Source organism: Neolamprologus brichardi, chromosome 10 (assembly GCF_056152115.1).
Source record: "Neolamprologus brichardi isolate AB-2024 chromosome 10, ASM5615211v1, whole genome shotgun sequence".
NCBI classification, from domain to species: Eukaryota; Metazoa; Chordata; class Actinopteri; order Cichliformes; family Cichlidae; genus Neolamprologus; species Neolamprologus brichardi.
Genome location: NC_142113.1, coordinates 19,760,696 through 19,780,555, shown reverse-complemented (window position 1 = coordinate 19,780,555; position 19,860 = coordinate 19,760,696). Strand labels below are relative to the sequence as shown.

The window sequence follows — 19,860 nt, the reverse complement described above, 5'->3', positions numbered from 1 at the left end:
ATAGAATCGAGGTAAACCGCAGGGGGTGTTACCTTGCATCGGAAGAGGTTGGAAGTTCCCTTACTGCATCCCGGAATTGTCATCACGCCGCTCGTTCTCGGCCATTTTTACAAGTGCAAGCTCCGAAATATAACATACAATACAACTCAGTTGTTACCGTTAATATATTCGGAGTACGCTACCCCACTGAGACGTGTAAGTCAGTTTCTTTTAGCGTGATTATGTGCTATGTCTTCACTGCGATGTCTTCTTTTTCAAGTAGTTAGTACTAATGCTGATGGCTGTTGTTGTCTTCTCAGCTAATGCCAGGCTAACACATCGACATGCTAAAGCGTTAACTAGCCAACGTTAAACTGCGAAGTTGGTTTGGAGGCCTTGGTTAATTTATGCAATGGTGAATTTACTTTAGGTACAGCAGCCTTTTATTGCCAACACGTTTCAAAGCAACAACGTGCCACCGTTGTACTAGCTGCAATGTTCCTTTCTAGTTTATTAGCATTGCTAATTGTCGTTTAGCCTCGTTCGTTGCTAGCGAAGACGTTAGCTTTAGCTACCGTTTTTAACAAAAAAATGTTTATACAACAACCTTTTACTCCTTTAACTTGAAGATTTCACCCGGATAACTCACTCTACCGTTATATTTAAAGCAAGTATGCTGTTTGTACGGTAATCACGACCAGTGTTTTGTATGTATGCGTGTGTGTGTACGCATTGCGACATGACTAGGTGAAGTCATTGTTAAAGCCCTCTTGTTAAGTCTTTCTGGCATTATAACAGTGCTAGAGAATGAAGCTCTCAAAAGGCATTGTTTTCAGATGTAATCTTTCGCTTTATTGTGAAAGTCTGAAGCTAAACCCTTATTTCTTTATACTTTACATAGCTCAGCATGGTGTGTAGTATATTCATAAATGTCCTCAAGAAATAAGAAGAAAAATCATCAAACATCTGACACAGGATATGAGAAATGCATCAGGATGGATCAGGATGCCAAAGCATCATCAAAAATTGTCTCAGTAGAATGCTGAAGTACATAAGACTGGACTAAAAATCAGTGACGGTAGGGATTATGATGTGATCAATCAAAAATAGATTTTTTGGTTCAAATTAATATATATAAAGATATCTAGATAAATGGACGAGGTCAGGGGCACAACAGCGAGTCTCTACAGCCATCTATAAAACACAGTGTGTCAGGGTTTGGGGTTACATTTCAGCCAGTGTTGTTGGGGATCTTGTCAAAATGGATGGAAATATGAATACAGAAAAGTAATGCCAGATTAGCTGAAACATCAGCTAAATCATCAGAAAAGCATGTGATTTTAAATTTTTCAGAATGACAATGATTTCAAAGCACACTGCCAAATCAGTAAAAACATACCTGGATAGAAAAATACACAGTGGAACTCTGTCATGCCAAGTTTAGAGAGGTGGCCTTTGTGAAGCCTACGACATAACCCGCATAAGCGTCTGACGTTGTTGCCCACATTTATGCTTGTCTGTAGTTACATGTTAATTAACGTGTAGTCGTATCCCAGTGTTTCATATGTGGTGCAGGCCTGTAGAAAAAAAATAAAATACTGGGACTTGTTTTTTACCTTCTGGGTCCCCACTCTTTGTTGTGGTCTTTTTTTCTTCAAACATACACATATGTGTCTCAGGATTTTCTACTTCGTATATTCCATCACGTCCATGTAGGTAGTTTTAGCAATCTCCCTCCAGAAATCTGTTGACATTTGTGAGACCTTATATATATATATATACTGATTTTTATTCTTTATACTGTGGCAATTATTGTTATTTCTTTTACTGGTAATCTTTTTTTAAAAGTGCAGCAAAAATGTAGCCGGAATTGAAGATGCTGAACTGACAATCATAATAGCTGCTGGCTGCATCAAACTCGACGTGTAGTAACATTTTTCGGGGGGTTAGATTATGTGGAATATTATAGCATAGGGTTAAAAGAGGTTTCTGTAGATTTCAGATTTCAGCCGGAAATCTATGTTATAACTATGTGAAAAACCCCTCTTAACCTGCATTGCAGCCTTCCGTGCCCGTGATAATTGCGGGCTGCATCAAGCTGACATGTAGCTACATTTCTTGGAAGGTGAAAGTCAGGTTACCTGGAAGGTTATGGCGTAGGGTTAAAAGGCATTTCCAGTTATGTTTTAAGTAACAATGCAGATTCCCCACTGAAGCAACATTCAGGCAACAGTCATAGATTGGCATCCCCAGAGCCTGGACCTCAACGTTATTGAAGCAATGTGTGAGCATCGTGACAGACAAAAGAACAAAAGGAAGCCAATATGCAAATAAAAGTTTTGAATGTCCATCAGAAAGCCTGGAAAACTATTCCTTAAAGAAATTTCAAGAAAGCCTGGGTAAGAGAGTCCAGGCTGTGTTGAAGAATAAAGGTGGTCATATCAAATATTTCCATGTGTGTTTACATTTCTCTCAATAAATCACTGCAACACTTTTTTAGCAGAATACAAAGAAATGAGAAAGAAAGTAAAGAATCAAAATTCCTGCACAGCACTATTATACATTATTATCAAATTGTTAACATATTAATCACAAAGTCATTAATAATCATTAATAACCTGATGAATAATCTATATGTAATACAAGAGACATTATAACATCTTTGGTAATACATTGAGATATGTAAAAAAAAATGTAATAGTTTAAAGGGACATTAAGCAATCTTTATATTAAGGATTACATTTCTTATTCTAGCACAATGTTATCCAGTATAGTGTAAGATTTGTGTGTATTTGGCTTTTGTCAGGAGAATTTTGGGAGAACCCAATATTGCCTGATTGATGACATTTTTATTAACAGCATTTTAAACCCTTTCTCAGGAACAGCAGTCATGTCGGACTTTATTGAAAGTGAGGCAGAAGAGTCAGAGGAGGAGTTTGAGGAGAAGGACTTAAAACCTAAGAAGAACCAGAGATTTTTGGAAGAAGATGGTAAGATCTGATTTCTTTAACTTTGGGAATGTGTGTTGAAGTTGTATGGCATGTGGACCCCTCATCTGTCATTTCTCAGCAGATGAAGAGGAAGAAGACGATAACCCAGAAGACCAGGATGAGAAAGGGAATTTACGTGGCTTCATTGATGATGGAGACGAGGTAGAAGAGGAGGAAGAAGCAGAAAAAAGTGGAAGTGGAGGGGGGAGTGATTCAGAGGAGGAAGTGAGGCGTCGACATAAAAAAAAGCGCAGTAAGTTCACCTGGTGTTTTTAAAAAATTATTAAACCCATGTGATTAATTACATATATCTATTTAACCTGTCCAGTCAATAGAGTGAAAACACTCATGCCCCATTATTATGCCATATCACACCATATTAGTGAGTGGAAGATGATCTTGGTTACTTCAGTCTTGCAGCCATATTGGTACCCTACTAAGCAGCAATTTCGAATCCTATAAGTAATGCATTGAAGGAGAACCATAAGGCCACAGTATACCCACCGCTTTGGTCACTCTGCTGAGAAGGTCATGACACAATCTATGTTCGCCATTATAGCGCAGGTAGCAGCTGCAGTATTCTCCTGAATAATAGGTGGTGCCACTCAGGCAACACCTATTATTCAGGAGACCATGTAAAGGAGAATTAAAGGCAGTGCCTGTTTTTCCAGAAAATCTGTCTTTTTAAGCAGTTGCAACAACTCTCAGCTTCTGTACTGATACATCATTAAAAAATTGCAAAACTGACATGATCAGGTGTGACAATGTGTCCCCAACCCAGCAGCGGCGGCACTATGCATCAGGTTACAAAAATCGAGGGGTGCATGACCATTAGAAATGGTGCAGGGCTCGCAAAATCGCTAGCCCGACGTCCCGGGGCTAGCGATTTTTCCAGTCGGGCTACCAAAATCTAACTCAGCCCTGCCCGTCGGGCTATCGTATGAAGGAAAATATATGTCTACGCTTTTGCATTTTTTCGCCAATGTAGCTGAGTAATTATGTCATTGGCATCGATGAGCCACTGTCAATATGTGACATATTGAAATCGCGTTTGAATTTGCACTTGCTTTTTGCTTTCACTTTCACTTTGCGGTCGCGCGAACGGTGTGTAGAGAGCAGCAGTACTGATTGGTGAGTGACGATTAATTCCGCACCAATTCCTCTGACATCGTCTTATCACTCATTAGCTTACTATTCAAACGTGACAAGTGAAATCTCCCGCAGCAAGCTTAAACATGTGAGAGGTTGAGTGCGCAAAGAATCGCTGACCGTTATGTAAGTGCGTGTGTAAAAGCAGCAGGATTTAAGCTGGTATTTTAGTTCTGCTCAGCCAAATAAGACAGGTCAGGGTGAAGAAGGGGCAGCCAAAGAAAAGCCTACCACAAAACGGAAAAGTTATGACAAATCAGACTATGAGGCAAAAAGAAAGCGCAGCTTTTTTGGTTTCATGGACAAAAGAATTTCTGTGGCTGGAATATCACGAGCTAAAGAACATAATGTTCTGCCAGGTGTGTTGTGAGTTTCATTTGATTTCTGAGTCGACAAGCGCCTTTGTTACTGGGACCAGTAATTTTAAGAAAGACCCCATCAGAACCCATGAGAAATGCATTATTGCCCAGTGTGCAGTATCTTTCCCAGAACAAACAGCAATTGCAAAAAAAACCATACTAAAAATAAACCAAGCACAACAAGAACTCCTGAAAAAGCTGTTTAGAACAGCGTGCTATATTGCAAAGAGTGAACTACCTTTGGCAAAATTTATCAGTCTTTGCAAACTTCAAAAAGCAAATGGCCTAGATCTTGGTTCCACTTGCCTCTTACCCGTGACTTCCGTGGAAATGTCAGATTGAGGATCTGACACAGACTGATTCATGTCCTACACAGTTCTTACAAGTTCATAGAAATTTCTGTTCACTTTGAACCAAGTATTTGAGTTGATGGTTGTAATTTTTATACAGTTGTTGTGATTTGTATTTTAACAATTTTTTTGATTAACTTTTGTTTCCATTACAATATTATACGTTAATGTATAATATTGTAAAGGAAACAAAACATTAAAAAAATAGCTTTCTTTTTTATTCGGGCTACTTAAATTTATTTTGGGCTTCCAAAATCTGAAGAGTCCCTGCCCAAAGGGCTACCAGAGATTTTGAAATTTTGCGAGCCTTGTGGTGACTTGCAACAGCAGGTGTGATGTCGTTTTTATCCTATGGTGCTGTTTGCCAGCCACCACATGGTATGTTTAGTGGAGTCTTAACGTTCAGGCCAGGACAGAAAAACTGTATGCATTAAATCACTAATCAAGTCTGTTCAAAAGTGCTTTCAAAGGTTTAGTGACTTTGCCCACAACAGAGTTTTAAAGTTTGTTTTTCTTACCACAAATACACAAATTTACCCAATATTATGGCTTCATTAGCAGGTTAATCTAGAGTACCAACATCAGAACAAATGATATGCTGATTCGAGTTATAGGTGCAGTAAGGCCTCAAAAGTGAAAACCTTTGACTATATCTTTTCTATGGTAATGAGTTGACACTCCTGCCTTATTATAAATTCTTTTTTTGTTCTTTCTTTCTTTCATTCTGAGACCAAATGTAGTCTGTATAAACACATTGCTTGATTAATTGTGATCATTTTGCTCGGTTGCTTGAGAAGTAGACATTAAATATGCCAATATATTAAAGGTTACTGCAAAAATTAAGTAGTAGAAAAATGTTAAATGAGGTTAGTAATTTTGGAAAAGCGGTACCTTTTACTTAGGTGGTTGAGCAAGGAGCACTGATAGATTTTAAGATATAACATTTTCAATTATGTTCTTAGCATAATATTAAATCTCTGAAATTCTGATGCCTGCTCTGGCAGAAAAATAGCCTCATATTGTCATTTTTACAGGTACCTCAGCCAGTAGTGTATTTCTAATATAATACAGATATAGTTAATGAGGCAATAGAAATTTATGACTCTTTTCTTATACTGAAGTTGCAGTTTTCAGTGTTATGGCCTTTCTTTTTGCACAGTAGAATTTAAAGTCAGGGGAAAATATATTACTAAATAATGAGAGCTGACCTTAAACAGATTCCAGGCATCTGTTGGCCACATGTTGCATCTTTCACATTTAGCTCCATATGTTGTGGATCCAGATGCATCCCAGTGTTTACCCAGGCGGATGATGTTTGATGCGATGCTAGTTCTCTGCTGGTGTGCTTTACAGTTAACATTCATGTTGTCCATTTTTAAAGAAAGTAAAGGTCTAACACAGATGAGTTATTTGCAGTTCTTATAGGAAGTGACAAAATGGGATTTTCAGTGACTCTGGTGTTAATGTGTCAAGTAAATCTTTATATCTACATTAAAAAATATTTCTAGCCTTGTATTTAAACACTGGAATAGACATGTTTTTTCAGTGGTAGCTTGAAGTTGTTTCCTCTGTTTAAGACTTTTCACCTTTGCAGGCTACGATGACTACCTGGATGATGACGACCTTGACCTAATTGAGGAAAACTTGGGTGTCAAAGTGAAAAGGAGGGTAAGTTCCTGTCTACATTTTTATTTTTACCCTTACATCTAACAATTTCAAGTCACTTTTGTACACTTGAAAGAGTTGAATCCACCTGAACTGACTTGTCTTGAATCACAGAAGAAGAAATATGACCGTGTAAAAACACTGGATGATGATGAAGATGATGACGAGAAGGACTTGATCGCAGATGAGATCTTTTATCCGGATGGTGAAGGGGAGCTGGAGGAAGGCGAGGCTGTTGATGAACCTCTGCAACAGCCTGATGATGATGAAGAAGGAGAGGATGAAGAATCAGGTTGGAGTCTTAAAAAATAATGAGAAAGTAACACATTTTATTTGAGGTGTTCTATTGGATTGGGCTGTGGGGTTGTAAGTTTGTGTTATACTTCCACAGATATCGATGACTTCATTGTGGATGATGATGGCCAGCCCATCACCAAAAAGAGGGGCAAGAAGTTCTCAGGATACACTGATGCGTGAGTGTTGGAGTTTATGCTGAAGATCTTTGGGTGATTTATTCCTTTCTTAAAAAAAAAAAGATAATTCAGTGCAGGGTAATGCACTTTTCTATTATTTCCTTTGCATTCAGTTATTTTGTCTCAAGTGTCAATTAGTGTGAAATATTTAATCAAACTAAACACAAAATAAAAAGTCACAAGCTCTCTCTGTGTCTCCACAGTGCGCTCCAGGAAGCTCAGGAGATTTTTGGTGGCGACTTTGACTTTGCTGACTTTGATGCTGATGCATATGACCAGGGTGAGGAGGAGGAAGAGGATCAAGATGAAGAGGGCTGGGACCGACCCAAGAAGCAAACTAAGAGGAGGCTGGGGAGGAAAAGCATTTTTGAGATCTACGAGCCAAGTGAGCTCGAAAGTAGTCACATGACTGACCAGGACAATGAGATCCGCTCCACAGACATGCCTGAGCGGTTCCAGGTGTGTGTGGGTTCATTTATTGTAAACGTACTTATTCTGTGCGAACCTGAGGCTGCTTTCATGACTGCTCGTTTTCTGGCGTGTAGCTGCGAGCTATTCCTGTCAAACCTGCTGAGGATGATGAGCTGGAAGAGGAAGCAGAATGGATCTTCAGACATGGGTTTTCCACTCTTACAATCTCCATGCAGGTAGAGGTTTCATTCCCCGTGGCATACATACAGTACTGTGCAAAGGTCTTGAGCCACCCCTCATTTCTTTAGATTTGTCTTGTGCAATAGTTCTCCAGGTTTCCTGAAGATCTTTCAAAGCCTTTCTTTGGGCATTGACTACTTTTTCAGTCATTTTCAGTCCAGCCCTTGTACCTTAGCAGTTTTAGGAATGTTTTTTTTTTTTGTTTAAGCTACTTAACACTGAACTATGAATCATTCAAGCATAAAAAGGCACGTAACTCAAGGAGTGAACCGGTATTCTACACACAATAGACAACTTGGCAAAGAGCCAATTTTAAATTGTATTTTCTAGCATTTTGTTACTAGAAGACTGTTGCACACACATAATATTTTCTCATTTCTCTTGCTGAATCTCACAATGTAACAGCCATAAAATAGTATCTTTGCACCAAGGTGATTTCCAAAGAGCTTATTGCTGAAAATCTGGCAGATTTTAGCATGCTGTGGCATTTGTTCCTTTTGTTCTGAAGGACAGAAGAACTGTCTATAGCAGATTAACAATGTCTGAAAGTCATGTCCTTAAGAGACGAGGAAAAAACAGCAGATATTTTATACAGGAACTCAGATGAGAGATGCATAATTTCCTGAAGCCTCACTGAAATATTTTTTATGCCTTTAACAGGAGAGCACAGATTACCTAGACAGGGGCACAACCACAAACTTCAGCAGAAAAGGTCCCAGCACAATTGCCAAGATCAAAGAGGCCCTTAACTTCATGAGGAATCAACAATTTGAGGTAGAGTGAGCTGCATATTCCTTTCAAGATACGAGCTTATCAGTGTTATTTTAATATGAGTAAAATATGGGACACTGTAAAGAGTTCTTGTATCTTTTTCCCCAGGTTCCTTTTATAGCTTTCTACAGAAAAGAATATGTTGAACCAGAGCTCAACATCAATGACCTGTGGAAAGTGTGGCAGTGGGATGAGAAGGTATAATTGCTTTGTCAAATAAGAAATGGATACAGACTAATCTGTCAGTAATCGTTTATGTTGCTTCCAGTAGCTGCATTAAAAAACAGCAAAAATTTCTGGTTTCTTGATTTTAATATTTTCCTCTTCCACTCACCAGTGGACTCAGCTGAAGACCCGGAAGCAGAACCTGACGCGTCTGTTTCAGAAGATGCAATCTTATCAGTTTGAGCAGATCTCTGCTGACCCTGACAAACCTTTGGCCGATGGTATTCGTCCTCTGGACACTACTGACATGGAGAGGTATGACTTTATAGCACTACTGAGCCTACTGGTGAAACGTAGGCTAGAAAAGTAATCTTTTATTTATTTAATTTCTCCTCTGAAATTCTGTTTTGTCCTTTTTAAAGGCTGAAGGATGTACAGACTCTTGAAGAGCTGGGTGATGTCTACAATCACTTTTTGCTCTACTACGGACGAGACATTCCCAAGATGCAGAACGCTGCCAAAGCCAACAAGAAGAGGCTCAAGAAGATCAAAGAAGTGTCCGAGGATGGTAAGAAAAACGTTGTTCATTAAATAATGGATAGCTTTTGTGGATTAAAAAAAAAAAAATCTTCACGAAGAAACTTTGTATTGTCTTTATTTATATATATATATATATATATATATATATATATATATATATATATATATATATATATATATATATAAAATCACCATGGCTCTTTCTTTAGGAGATGAGGAGGAATTAGAGGTAGAAGAAGAAGAAGAGCAGAAAGGACCTGATCTCAAGTTGGCATCCCGTAGGGATATGTACAGCATCTGCCAAAGCGTGGGACTTGGTTAGTCTCCCTTTCTTCTTTGGAAAATGTAATCTCAGTGGTTAAGGAGGATCACTAACTCTTTTCTGCTTTCTTTCTCTCTGCAGATGGCTTGGCTAAAAAGTTTGGTTTAACTCCAGAGCAATTTGGAGAAAATCTAAGGGACAGTTACCAACGTCACGAGACAGAGCAGTTCCCTGCTGAGCCCGTAGAGCTGGCCAAAGATTACGTTTGCAGTCAGTTCTCTACTCCAGAGGCAGTGCTGGAGGGAACTAGGTATATGGTAGCCATGCAGATTGCGCGGGAACCTCTGGTCAGACATGTTCTCCGACAGACCTTTCAGGAGAGAGCCAAGGTTAACATCAAACCTACAAAAAAGGGCAAAAAGGTACACAGCTATTTATAGGAATTTGGTAAAAAAAAAAAAAAAGAAAAGAGAGAGACATATAAACCATCCTCTTTCTAACCCTGCCTTTCTTTCTCCCTGTAGGAGGTAGACGAAGCTCACTTTGCCTACTCTTTCAAGTATCTTAAGAACAAGCCTGTAAAAGAACTGAATGGGGATCAGTTCTTGAAGATGTGCCTTGCAGAGGATGAGGGGCTACTTACCATTGATATCTGCATAGACCTTATAGGAGTTAAAGGGTAAGTAGAGTGACATTTTTAGTGCATATTAATCAAAATCTTTGGAGTATTCTGGTGTGCTTAGCTGCAGAAGCTGAAACACATAGGAATGTGCTTTAAACACAATTTGTTTCAAATATTTGTAGTTTAATGGCAACAGTTTGGTGTAAAGTTCAACCACTAAGCACAAGGCAGAACCCCTATTAACATTAATCCCACTGGGAAAATTAAACATGTGTGCAGTATATCGTGGTCAAAAGTCTCTGGCACCTTTGCATTTAAAATACTGTTTGTTTCTTAACTAATTTTATCAATGGTGTGAAATAGCTCTTTAAGAAAGAGTAACTGTGTATGTGTTTTAGACTTGATGATTAAGCTAATCTTTTAAGCTCACATTTTAAGCTAATTAATGTTTAGATTTATTTCACCATTTGAGGAGAATCATAAAAAAGCATCATCATAAAACATCCTGAGTTCTTACAAATCCTGTCAGTTTTGTAATTAATGAACATTGCTTGGCCTTTGGACATCAAACACAGGCTCTGATGTGACTAACGGTTGTCCCATTTTTAGCGCCTGCATAGAAACCTTGCTTGGATGTTGCAATAAAAGAGTAGTAAAGTAGGATAAACCCGTTGAGTCTTATTTCTTGAGTTTCTGGCTTTAGCGTGTTCTTTTTTTCTTTTTTTTTCTCTCATCCTTGTCAGGAAAAAATTAGGCTTTTGAATTATTAATGGAAATATTAAGACACTCTGCCCTTTGTCCACGTTTTTTACATTTTTTTCTGTGCTTCTCCACAGGTATGCAGGGGACCAGACGTACTTTGACGAGATCAAACAGTTCTACTACAGGGACGAGTTCAGTCACCAGGTGCAGGAGTGGAACAGGCAGCGAACTTTAGCCATAGAAAGAGCTCTCAATCAGTTCCTCTACCCTCAGATGGCCAAGGAGCTTAAGAGCAAACTGATTGCTGAGGCCAAAGAGAGCATTATCAGGGTAATTTTCTATCACATTGATGTGATCGGTTCTTCCATTTGTGCTATTATTCCCTATCAGTCTTGCACAGAAAATCAAAAGTGCACAGTGTGAGAAGCTGGACTACGTTTGTGATGTCGTAAATTTAAAATCTATTTGTGTTTTTAATCTGAAAACTAATTATGACTTATCCCCACCCCCCAATTTATCATTGAAGTCCTGCTGTCGCCGACTGTATAACTGGCTGAAAGTGGCTCCGTACAGGCCAGATCAGCAGGTTGAGGAAGATGATGATCTGATGGATGAGAATCAGGGAAAAGGCATCCGAGTGCTTGGTGTAGCCTATGCGCCCAGCAGGTGTGTATATATCAGTAGCTTGAGTTGTTGGTGCGTTCAGCAAAGCACAGACATTTAAGTATAGCATATACGAAAAAAAGTAGTAAGATTTTCGTGTATATAAACTTTACTCTGGCAGAGATACTCCAGTATTCTGTGCTCTGATCAACGGGGAGGGAGAGGTGATGGATTTTCTTCGTCTGCCCTACTTCATGAAGAGGAGGAACGCCTTCAGGGAGGATGAGAGAGAGAAGAAGGTAGAAGCAGAAAACACAGCTGTAGCACCTCCGTAATGGTTTTTTGTTGAAAACAAGTCACTTAAAAGTCTTTGTTTAAATTGTGTCTAATCAGGCCAGTGACATTGAAAATCTCAAGAGGTTTCTGTCAGGCAAGAAACCTCATGTAGTAGCTGTTGCTGGAGAAAACCGGTAAATCACCAGATTACCTCCTGTTTTTTCTGGATATATGCTTGTACACATTTTTAACAGCATTCACAATGTAGAGCAGAAATGTTAAAAACATGAACGTGTTTACAGAGATGCCCAAATGATAATGGAGGACATCAAGAGAACTATCGGCGAGCTTGAGCAGGAGTCCTCTCTGCCTGCTGTAGGAGTGGAACTTGTTGACAATGAACTGGCCACGCTGTACATGAACAGCAAGAAGTCTGAGGTACATATTTGTTATCTCACCTACAATAGAATTACACAAAGATGTCTGTGGTTTAATTGTTTGTTAGTCAACCGGCAAGCGTGTTCAATTTCAACCCTGTGTTAGCTCTCATTATTTCTTGTGATCCTGTTGCTTTCTGTCTGCAGGCTGATTTTAGGGATTATCCTCCGTTGCTGCGACAGGCTGTTTCAATAGCCAGGAAGATCCAGGATCCTCTGGTGGAGTATGCTCAGGTCTGCAGCACTGATGAGGATATTCTCTGCCTCAAACTACACCCACTGCAGGTGAGTGAATGAAGACATTGATTTTTGATTGGCTAGTATATACAGGGTAAATCAAAAAGAATCATCCAAATTCAAAATGCTTTTACTGTAATGTTAGAAAGAGGGGATTTTTGAGTTTCACAGGGTTGCTGGTGAAATGCATAACAACAGCAGTTGCTGCTTTGACTCCAGACATGGAGACATGGGACTTTGAGTATTGCATGGATGTATGCCGTGTGTCTGGAGAGGGACAGATTAACCTTGTGAACGTTGTCATTTTTGGATGCAAAACTTAAGCCATTTATTTTAATATGTACTTTCAAAGATAGAGCTTTTTGAAATCAATTTTTTTTATATTCCCTGTATTTTTTGCTCAGTATTGTCTTAGCATTTTTAGCTATCACAAGGTGTTTTATACCAGCTGCTGCTTCACTACAAAGATACCATTACTCATTTTCTCTTGTGGGTAACATGAGATTTTTACTGCTATGTTTGTCTACTTTGTTTTCTTCTGTACCATTATATACACCTGTTAATGCAATCAAAGCTTGTCCTGCAAAGTGAAACTGTAGAAACCACTCAGTCAAGTTTTCTGCCAAGTCAAATGCATCATTTGTAGGAACAAATTATAATAAATGTGATTTATGTCAGTTTCATTATCAACTCTGCACTCAACTCATATGCAAGCCTTTTCCATTGTAGTGAAATTGTTTTTACGGTGTCCCACTGTAATGTCAGTATTAGTAAAAAGAATTTTTAAACTTAGAAATGTACAGGGTAAGCAGGACAGACACTTCTCGATCTCTGTCTTGTAATCATGTATTAGTCAATGTGAATTCATCAATCATAGGCCATCTTCAATCATAGCATTACTTGCTGTTTTTTTTCTGCAGCTACATACAGTGCATATGTAAAAAATAGTTTGTCCTCTCTTGTCCGTCTTAGGAACATGTGGTGAAGGAGGATTTGCTCAATGCTCTTTACTGTGAGTTCATCAACCGTGTTAATGAGGTTGGAGTAGATGTGAACAGAGCCATCGCACACCCTCATACTCAGAGCCTGGTTCAGTATGTGTGTGGTTTGGGACCAAGGAAGGGTTCTCATCTTCTCAAGGTATACGTTTCTGCTGCTGATATGTAAAGCGTATGTGCAAGATAACATTGATAACATTATTAACCACTGTGGTTTTATTTTGTGTAGATTCTGAAGCAGAACAATACTCGTTTGGAAAACAGAACACAGCTCGTCACAATGTGTCACATGGGACCCAAGGTTTTTATCAACTGTGCTGGTTTCATCAAAATTGACACGGCTTCACTTGGGGACAGGTTGGAACTTCGTCTTGACATTTTCAGACCATTTCGATATTTCTCAAAGGGCTGGATGTGCACATGTTTGAGTCTATTATGCTTCTGTGAATTATTTTAAATCAACCTCAGTTTTTCATTCTCTTAAACTCTCCTGGCAGTACTGACTCCTACATTGAGGTCTTGGATGGTTCTCGTGTCCACCCTGAGACATACGAGTGGGCTCGCAAGATGGCTGTAGACGCGCTCGAGTATGATGAGTCGGCAGAAGATGCCAATCCAGCCGGAGCTCTGGAGGAGATCTTGGAAAATCCCGAACGTCTCAAAGATCTGGACTTGGATGCATTTGCTGAAGAGCTTGAGAGACAGGTCAGTGTCTGTGTGTGTTGTACCTTTGACCACATTAGTATCATACTTGATCCTGCCAAAGAAAAATACGCCTAAGAGGAACCAACACTCCAAAAAAAGAAAAAACAAGAAAAACAAGCATTTCTTTTTATTTGTCTTTCATGTGTCCATTTTACCTTTTTATTCGGAAAAGGGAGAGTTCTATCTTCTACCACCATTGGATTCAGGAGTCTGTGGTCACAATATTTTTAAACCTGTCATCCTACTGTGTTATGTGCCTGCAGGGTTACGGAAACAAAGGAATTACTCTGTATGACATCCGTGCCGAGCTGAGCTGTAGGTATAAAGACTTACGAGTTGCGTACAGAGTCCCTAACACTGAGGAGGTTTTCAACATGCTCACCAAGGAGACTCCAGAGACCTTTTATATCGGTAATATACACTACATTAAGATATGATGCCTCGAATTAAGCTCAATTGATCAATAAGAATCTCATTCACTTGTTCAGTGGAGTGATGCTGGTCAATTGTCTGCCACGGTAGAAATGTGTAATTCATAATTTAGCCTATGATTAAGGATTTTCATATCTTTCTTTCAGGTAAGCTGATCACTAGTGTAGTAACTGGCATCGCTCACCGGCGCCCTCAGGGAGAGAGCTATGACCAGGCCATCCGTAATGATGCTACAGGCCTTTGGCAGTGCCCCTTCTGCCAGCAGGACAATTTCCCTGAACTGAGCGAGGTACCACACATCGAGTTTTCTTTATTTCTTTTTCTGAGTGAACTTTGTGTTACAGATATGCCATGACGATCATGTTTATAATTTTGATTGTGTGTGGTGCTTCAGGTGTGGAACCACTTTGACAGTGGGTCATGTCCAGGTCAGGCCATTGGAGTACGGTCCAGATTAGATAATGGTGTTCAGGGTTTCATTCCCACCAAGTTTCTCAGTGACAAAGTGGTCAAACACCCTGAGGAGAGGGTCAAGGTGAGGCGTTTTTTGTTGTGCCCCCTTTATTTGGTTGATCTCACCTGCAATTGTTTTCCTGTTTGCCCACTTACACTGCCCAGTCCTGATAGAGCTGTATTATTACTACTTTCCATTTTTCATCCTTCAGCCTTGGTTGGTGTGTTAACAGATTTTCCCTCCTTCTACTTTAGGTGGGCATGACGGTTCACTGTCGAATCATGAAAATCGACATTGAGAAATTCAGCGTTGACCTCACGTGTCGCACCTCCGATCTAATGGACAAGGCCAACGAATGGAAGCTCCCTAAGGACAGCTACTATGACTTTGACACAGAGTCTGAAGACCAAAAGCAGGAGGAGGAGTTCAAAAAGAAACAACAGCGAACACGTGAGTATATGAAGTATACAAAACATTTGGTTGTTGAAGTTGCAGACAGCACTGCATTTTTTTTAATCTTAGTAGTGTGGACTTTAACATAATTAATTCTTATACCATTTGTCTTTGGCTTTTTAGCATATATAAAGCGTGTGATTGCCCACCCCAACTTCCACAACATCAGTTTCAACCAGGCAGAGAAGATGATGGAGACCCTGGATCAGGGTGACTTAATTATTAGGCCCAGTAGCAAGGGAGAAAACCACCTCACAGTCACCTGGAAGGTAAGAAAATGAGCACTGCAGAAGGGTTAAAACTTTGGTTGATTGAAAATAACAAATGCAATAAAATGCTTCTTGCTTAAAATGCTGTGTCCAAGCATTTTAAGCAAGACCTGGCAGTAAGATGCGACAAAGACTTAAATCATATTTTTTGGTACCAAATGCTCCACTCTGACTAAATACAGTGTTTTATAGGTGGCTGATGGCATCTACCAGCATGTTGATGTGAGAGAAGAAGGCAAAGAGAATGCTTTCAGCTTAGGACACACTCTCTGGATCAACAATGAGGTGAGCTGGTTTTGTTGTTGTTGGGGTTTTTTTTTTTTGGGGGGGGGGGGGGGGGGGGAGGTGTTGAAGTGTTGCTTACAGAGTTTTTTTGATTCACTGCAGGAGTTTGAAGATCTGGATGAAATTACTGCTCGGTACATTCAGCCAATGGCGTCATTTGCCCGGGATCTGCTGGGGCATAAGTACTTCCAGGAGTGCAACGGGGGAAACAGGGAGGTATGTATATTGAGTTTTTTGTGTGACATTGTTCTTATAATTGAGTTGTGAGCTGTTTGTTTGTTTTGTCTTGGCTTGCACATCTTATCTTGCTGATCCTGTTCTTTATCTGTCAGAAAATGGAAGAGTTGCTGATCCGGACAAAGAGGGAGAAGCCCACCTTCATCCCTTACTTTATTTCAGCATGCAAAGATCTACCAGGAAAATTCATCCTGGGCTACCAACCACGTGGAAAACCACGGTAAGCGGAAATGTTTGTTTCCTACTTTCATGAAAGAAAATGTGAAGTCGGATGTATAAATGTGGTACAAATATACATTTCTTTATTTATTGAAAGGTTTCTGGTTGGTTAACAGGAAGGTTGTGCTTCATGTGAAATGCTTTATTTTTTATCCTCTCCATAGGATTGAGTATGTGACTATTACCCCAGATGGATTCCGCTACCGTTCACAGATTTTTCCTACGGTGAATGGGCTTTTCCGGTGGTTTAAGGACCATTATCAGGAGCCTGTGCCAGGTATGAAAGTGCTATAACTATACATTATAAAATATATCACAGCTCCTAAAATACATTATAGGTGATTGTTTAAACATTTTTCCTTCATTCAAGGCATCACTCCCAGTAACAGCAGCCGAACAAGGACGCCTGCCTCCCTGAACGCTACCCCAGCCAATATTAACATTGCAGGTGAGCCCCGCGGTCTTCCCCCAATTTATTAATCTAGATTTTCAATTTAGGCTCTATTAATTTTACAGTTTTCTGCTGTATTCCCTCCTTTCTCACTAGACTTGACACGAGCTGTCAACGCCCTCCCACGCAACATGACATCTCAGATGTTCAATGCCATCGCCGCAGTCACGGGCCAGGGTCAGAACCCCAACACCACACCTGCACAGTGGGGCTCCAGCCAGTACGGCTACGGTGGCAGCACAGGAGGTGGAGGGAGTTCGTCTGCCTATCATGTGAGGACAGCTTTCTTGTTTTTAAAAGAGGAGAGGATGTTTTGGGGATTGTGATTACTCCCAACAGACTGTTGGGAGTTGTTCACGGTGTCCACTAGAGATAAATTGGGTTCTGTGGAAATGGTAAATACCAGCTTGTGATGGTGCAGTTCGGAAAACAGATCATTAGCTGATATGGTGACCTGTCCCGGACACTATTGGAAACTTGAATTACAAAATAAGATTGACCCTTTGTCTAATTATTAATAATTGAGTTCCTAAGGTTTTTGCCACATTAAATATTATCTATCAGACTATTTCTGATGATGGCCACAAGACCAAAACATTAGCATGTTTGTTGACATGATCAGAATGAATTGGTGACATTGTTTACCTTTGGGTCCCCATCATTGAAGGAAATTGGAACTCAAAAGTTTTTTTGGCAGCATTAAAGCCGACTGAATGTGGTTTCACTCGACTCATTTCCCAATCGATGTGTACTTCATTTCCTGCAGGTGTTTGCCACACCTCAGCAACCTATAGCGACACCCATGATGACGCCTAGCTACTCGTATACCACACCGAGCCAGCAAGCTTTGGGCACGCCGCAATACCCAGGCTCCACCCCTCAGTCTTCACATTCTCATGCCCACGCCCACCCACATGGAAGCCACATGTCACATCATGGCCATCACGGCCATCACAGCAGTCACCACGGCCACTCATCGGGCACGCCGTCATCTTCCACCTCATCCCGAGGACGGACGCCACAACAGCAGCCAAAGTAAGTACAAAATGGCAATCCTTCAGTCTTAGTTATTTGTGTTAAGACTTCATCTGCAGTTCAGATTTTTCCCTCACCTCCAACTCTTAAAAGTTAAATGTGTTTTGAAGTTTGTCACTCTGCCAGGCAACAATTTATGTTCATGTTGCAGTTTTCTGCCACAAGGCGGTGCTAAACCTGCAGTAAGAATTATTTTAAATTTAAACAGCCTCCCAATGTTCGGTTGGGTTTCCTTTCATATGCTGTCCAATAAAGCCATCTCCCTCTGTCCTCTGTTACTGCAGGCCAAGCAGCAGCAGCTCCTCCGCAGTAGACTGGGGCAAGATGGCCGAGCAGTGGCTGAAGGAAAAGGAAGCAGAGGGCAGAAAGAAATCTCAGAGGATGACGCCACGACCGTCACCCAGCCCTATGATCGAGAGCACACCCATGTCAATCGCTGGAGACGCCACACCCCTGCTGGATGAAATGGACCGATAGGGGACAAAGGGGGGCGTTGTTGTACCCCCCCACACACCCAACTTTGTCCCTTTGTACTGCTTCTTCATCCAGATAACCCATTACCCTTTCTCTCCCCAACATCCCATCAGCCCCATCTTCACCTTGACTCTTCATGTTTTCCCTTCACCTCATGATATTGTAGCAGCAGTTTTCACTCTGGTGTCACGGCTCATATCAACCCAGCCCATATCTCGTCTTCCCGTCGACCCATCAAATGTTTCATAACCTCACCTCCAGCCACCTCATGCTATGGCTGCATAGTATTTTGTACAGTCAGAATAACACTGTATACATCATGCAAAACGTCAGTAGAATGACATAAAGAAAGGAGAAAAAAAACACTTGAAGTATGCGGAAGCAGTTACGTATAGGATATGGACCTACACTGACATTGACGGACAAGCTGTCTCTCTTTATTTTTGCCATTGGTTTTAGTTTGATCGAGGAAATAGGTCTGACAGATGGGGAACAACAACCCGGTCATGTTTGGCGGAGTTTTATGAGCAGTTGCCAGAAGAGCTCTTTGCCAAGCCAATGAGGAAATTGAATATTTGTATGAATGCGTCAGAACGAATAAAGACTTTTTTTTCTTGTTTGAATCTTAAGACTTCAATCTTCACATCTGTCAAAGCAAACACATGTTACTGAGCAGACACACCCGGTGACAGGATTTATAACGCCAGCTTCAGTCAGGCATGAGTTACAGATTATTGTCTCCACCACACGCTGTGATATGATCAGCTGACACCGTGTGATTGGCTCCTGTAGATAGCCTCTAATGTATTGCTGAAATTTTAGTGGCCTGTTCTGTGTGGTCATTAATGAAGTGCCACACTGAAAACAGGGTGTTTTTGATGACTTCTTGTGTTTCAATATGCAGAAGTTGTCTTCAGTTTAAAGTTGTTCTTTTTAGTACCTGCTCTCTGACTGGCAGATTGTTGACGAAACTTTCATTAGTCTGTCAGATGTTGATTTTAAAGTTTACCCAGATCTGAATTTCATGTATGTTAAATGTGTGCAGTTCAGTGAATACTGGTTTATGATGTTTGCCATCTTAAAAGATATGATCTCCACGTGCTGCTGCTGTAATTCTGCCTGAGTCAGTATCTCTTTTCTCACTGATATCACAGCCTTCAAAATTTCCAATATTCCAGTGGATGAGCTAAAGTTTTTCTAACACTATCAACCAAATATACTATCAGACTGACTTCCCACTGCTTATATTCCTAAACTCTGTGTGATGTTCTGAACTGCATGACAGTTTATGGCCACCCTGGTTCTCTCCTGATTCATGGATTCAGTTTTACTCTTGCCGTTTGTGCCAGAGTACAAACAGGCAGCACTGGTATTCAGAGGTGTGTTTAATTTTGCTGTGTGCGAAGCAACATGGTCCCATAATATGCATAATGTTTTTAATTATGGTTTTGGAGTAAACGCTCTGGGTTTTACATTTCTTGCCAGGTGGAGATCTCGCATGTGTCTCAGCGAGGCTGTGATTGGTTGTCGGCAGTAGCTGGTCTCCAGCACTGCTGATGGCTTTTTCTACCTGTGATCCCTTTAATAAAAGTGTTCATATGAAGCTTCTTGTCTTAT

The 19,860-nt window shown here is 40.3% G+C and overlaps 1 protein-coding gene across 2 annotated transcripts; it reads left to right on the top strand.

Moving 5' to 3' along the window:
• Positions 1-53: 53 nt before the first annotated feature.
• Positions 54-19,846, top strand: supt6h (SPT6 homolog, histone chaperone and transcription elongation factor). Of its 2 annotated transcripts, none has more exons than XM_087847362.1 (37): positions 54-195; positions 2,859-2,969; positions 3,052-3,222; positions 6,422-6,495; positions 6,607-6,784; positions 6,884-6,965; positions 7,169-7,424; positions 7,511-7,612; positions 8,277-8,390; positions 8,496-8,585; positions 8,725-8,867; positions 8,975-9,120; positions 9,302-9,409; positions 9,496-9,776; positions 9,879-10,033; positions 10,813-11,008; positions 11,205-11,344; positions 11,463-11,580; positions 11,675-11,751; positions 11,860-11,995; positions 12,142-12,279; positions 13,204-13,371; positions 13,459-13,586; positions 13,727-13,934; positions 14,198-14,345; positions 14,513-14,655; positions 14,761-14,901; positions 15,075-15,270; positions 15,397-15,542; positions 15,735-15,827; positions 15,930-16,043; positions 16,160-16,284; positions 16,448-16,560; positions 16,654-16,731; positions 16,831-17,006; positions 17,501-17,769; positions 18,054-19,846. In XM_087847362.1, the coding sequence occupies exons 2-37, from the start codon at positions 2,870-2,872 to the stop codon at positions 18,244-18,246; spliced, it is 5,244 nt and encodes a 1,747-aa protein (XP_087703488.1). In that variant the 5' UTR covers positions 54-195; positions 2,859-2,869; the 3' UTR covers positions 18,247-19,846. The 2 variants fall into 2 exon arrangements, with proteins under 2 accessions (XP_087703488.1, XP_087703487.1); XM_087847361.1 differs by having other exon boundaries at positions 3,049-3,222.
• The last annotated feature ends 14 nt before the right edge of the window (positions 19,847-19,860 follow it).

Bases quoted from the DNA above. Each gene is read 5' to 3' on its own strand.
- supt6h (XM_087847361.1), top strand. From the start codon at position 2,870: ATGTCGGACTTTATTGAAAGTGAGGCAGAAGAGTCAGAGGAGGAGTTT. The intron at 16,044-16,159 runs GTATGTATATTG...TTTATCTGTCAG, and splicing joins GCAACGGGGGAAACAGGGAG to AAAATGGAAGAGTTGCTGAT. The intron at 17,770-18,053 runs GTAAGTACAAAA...CTGTTACTGCAG, and splicing joins ACGCCACAACAGCAGCCAAA to GCCAAGCAGCAGCAGCTCCT.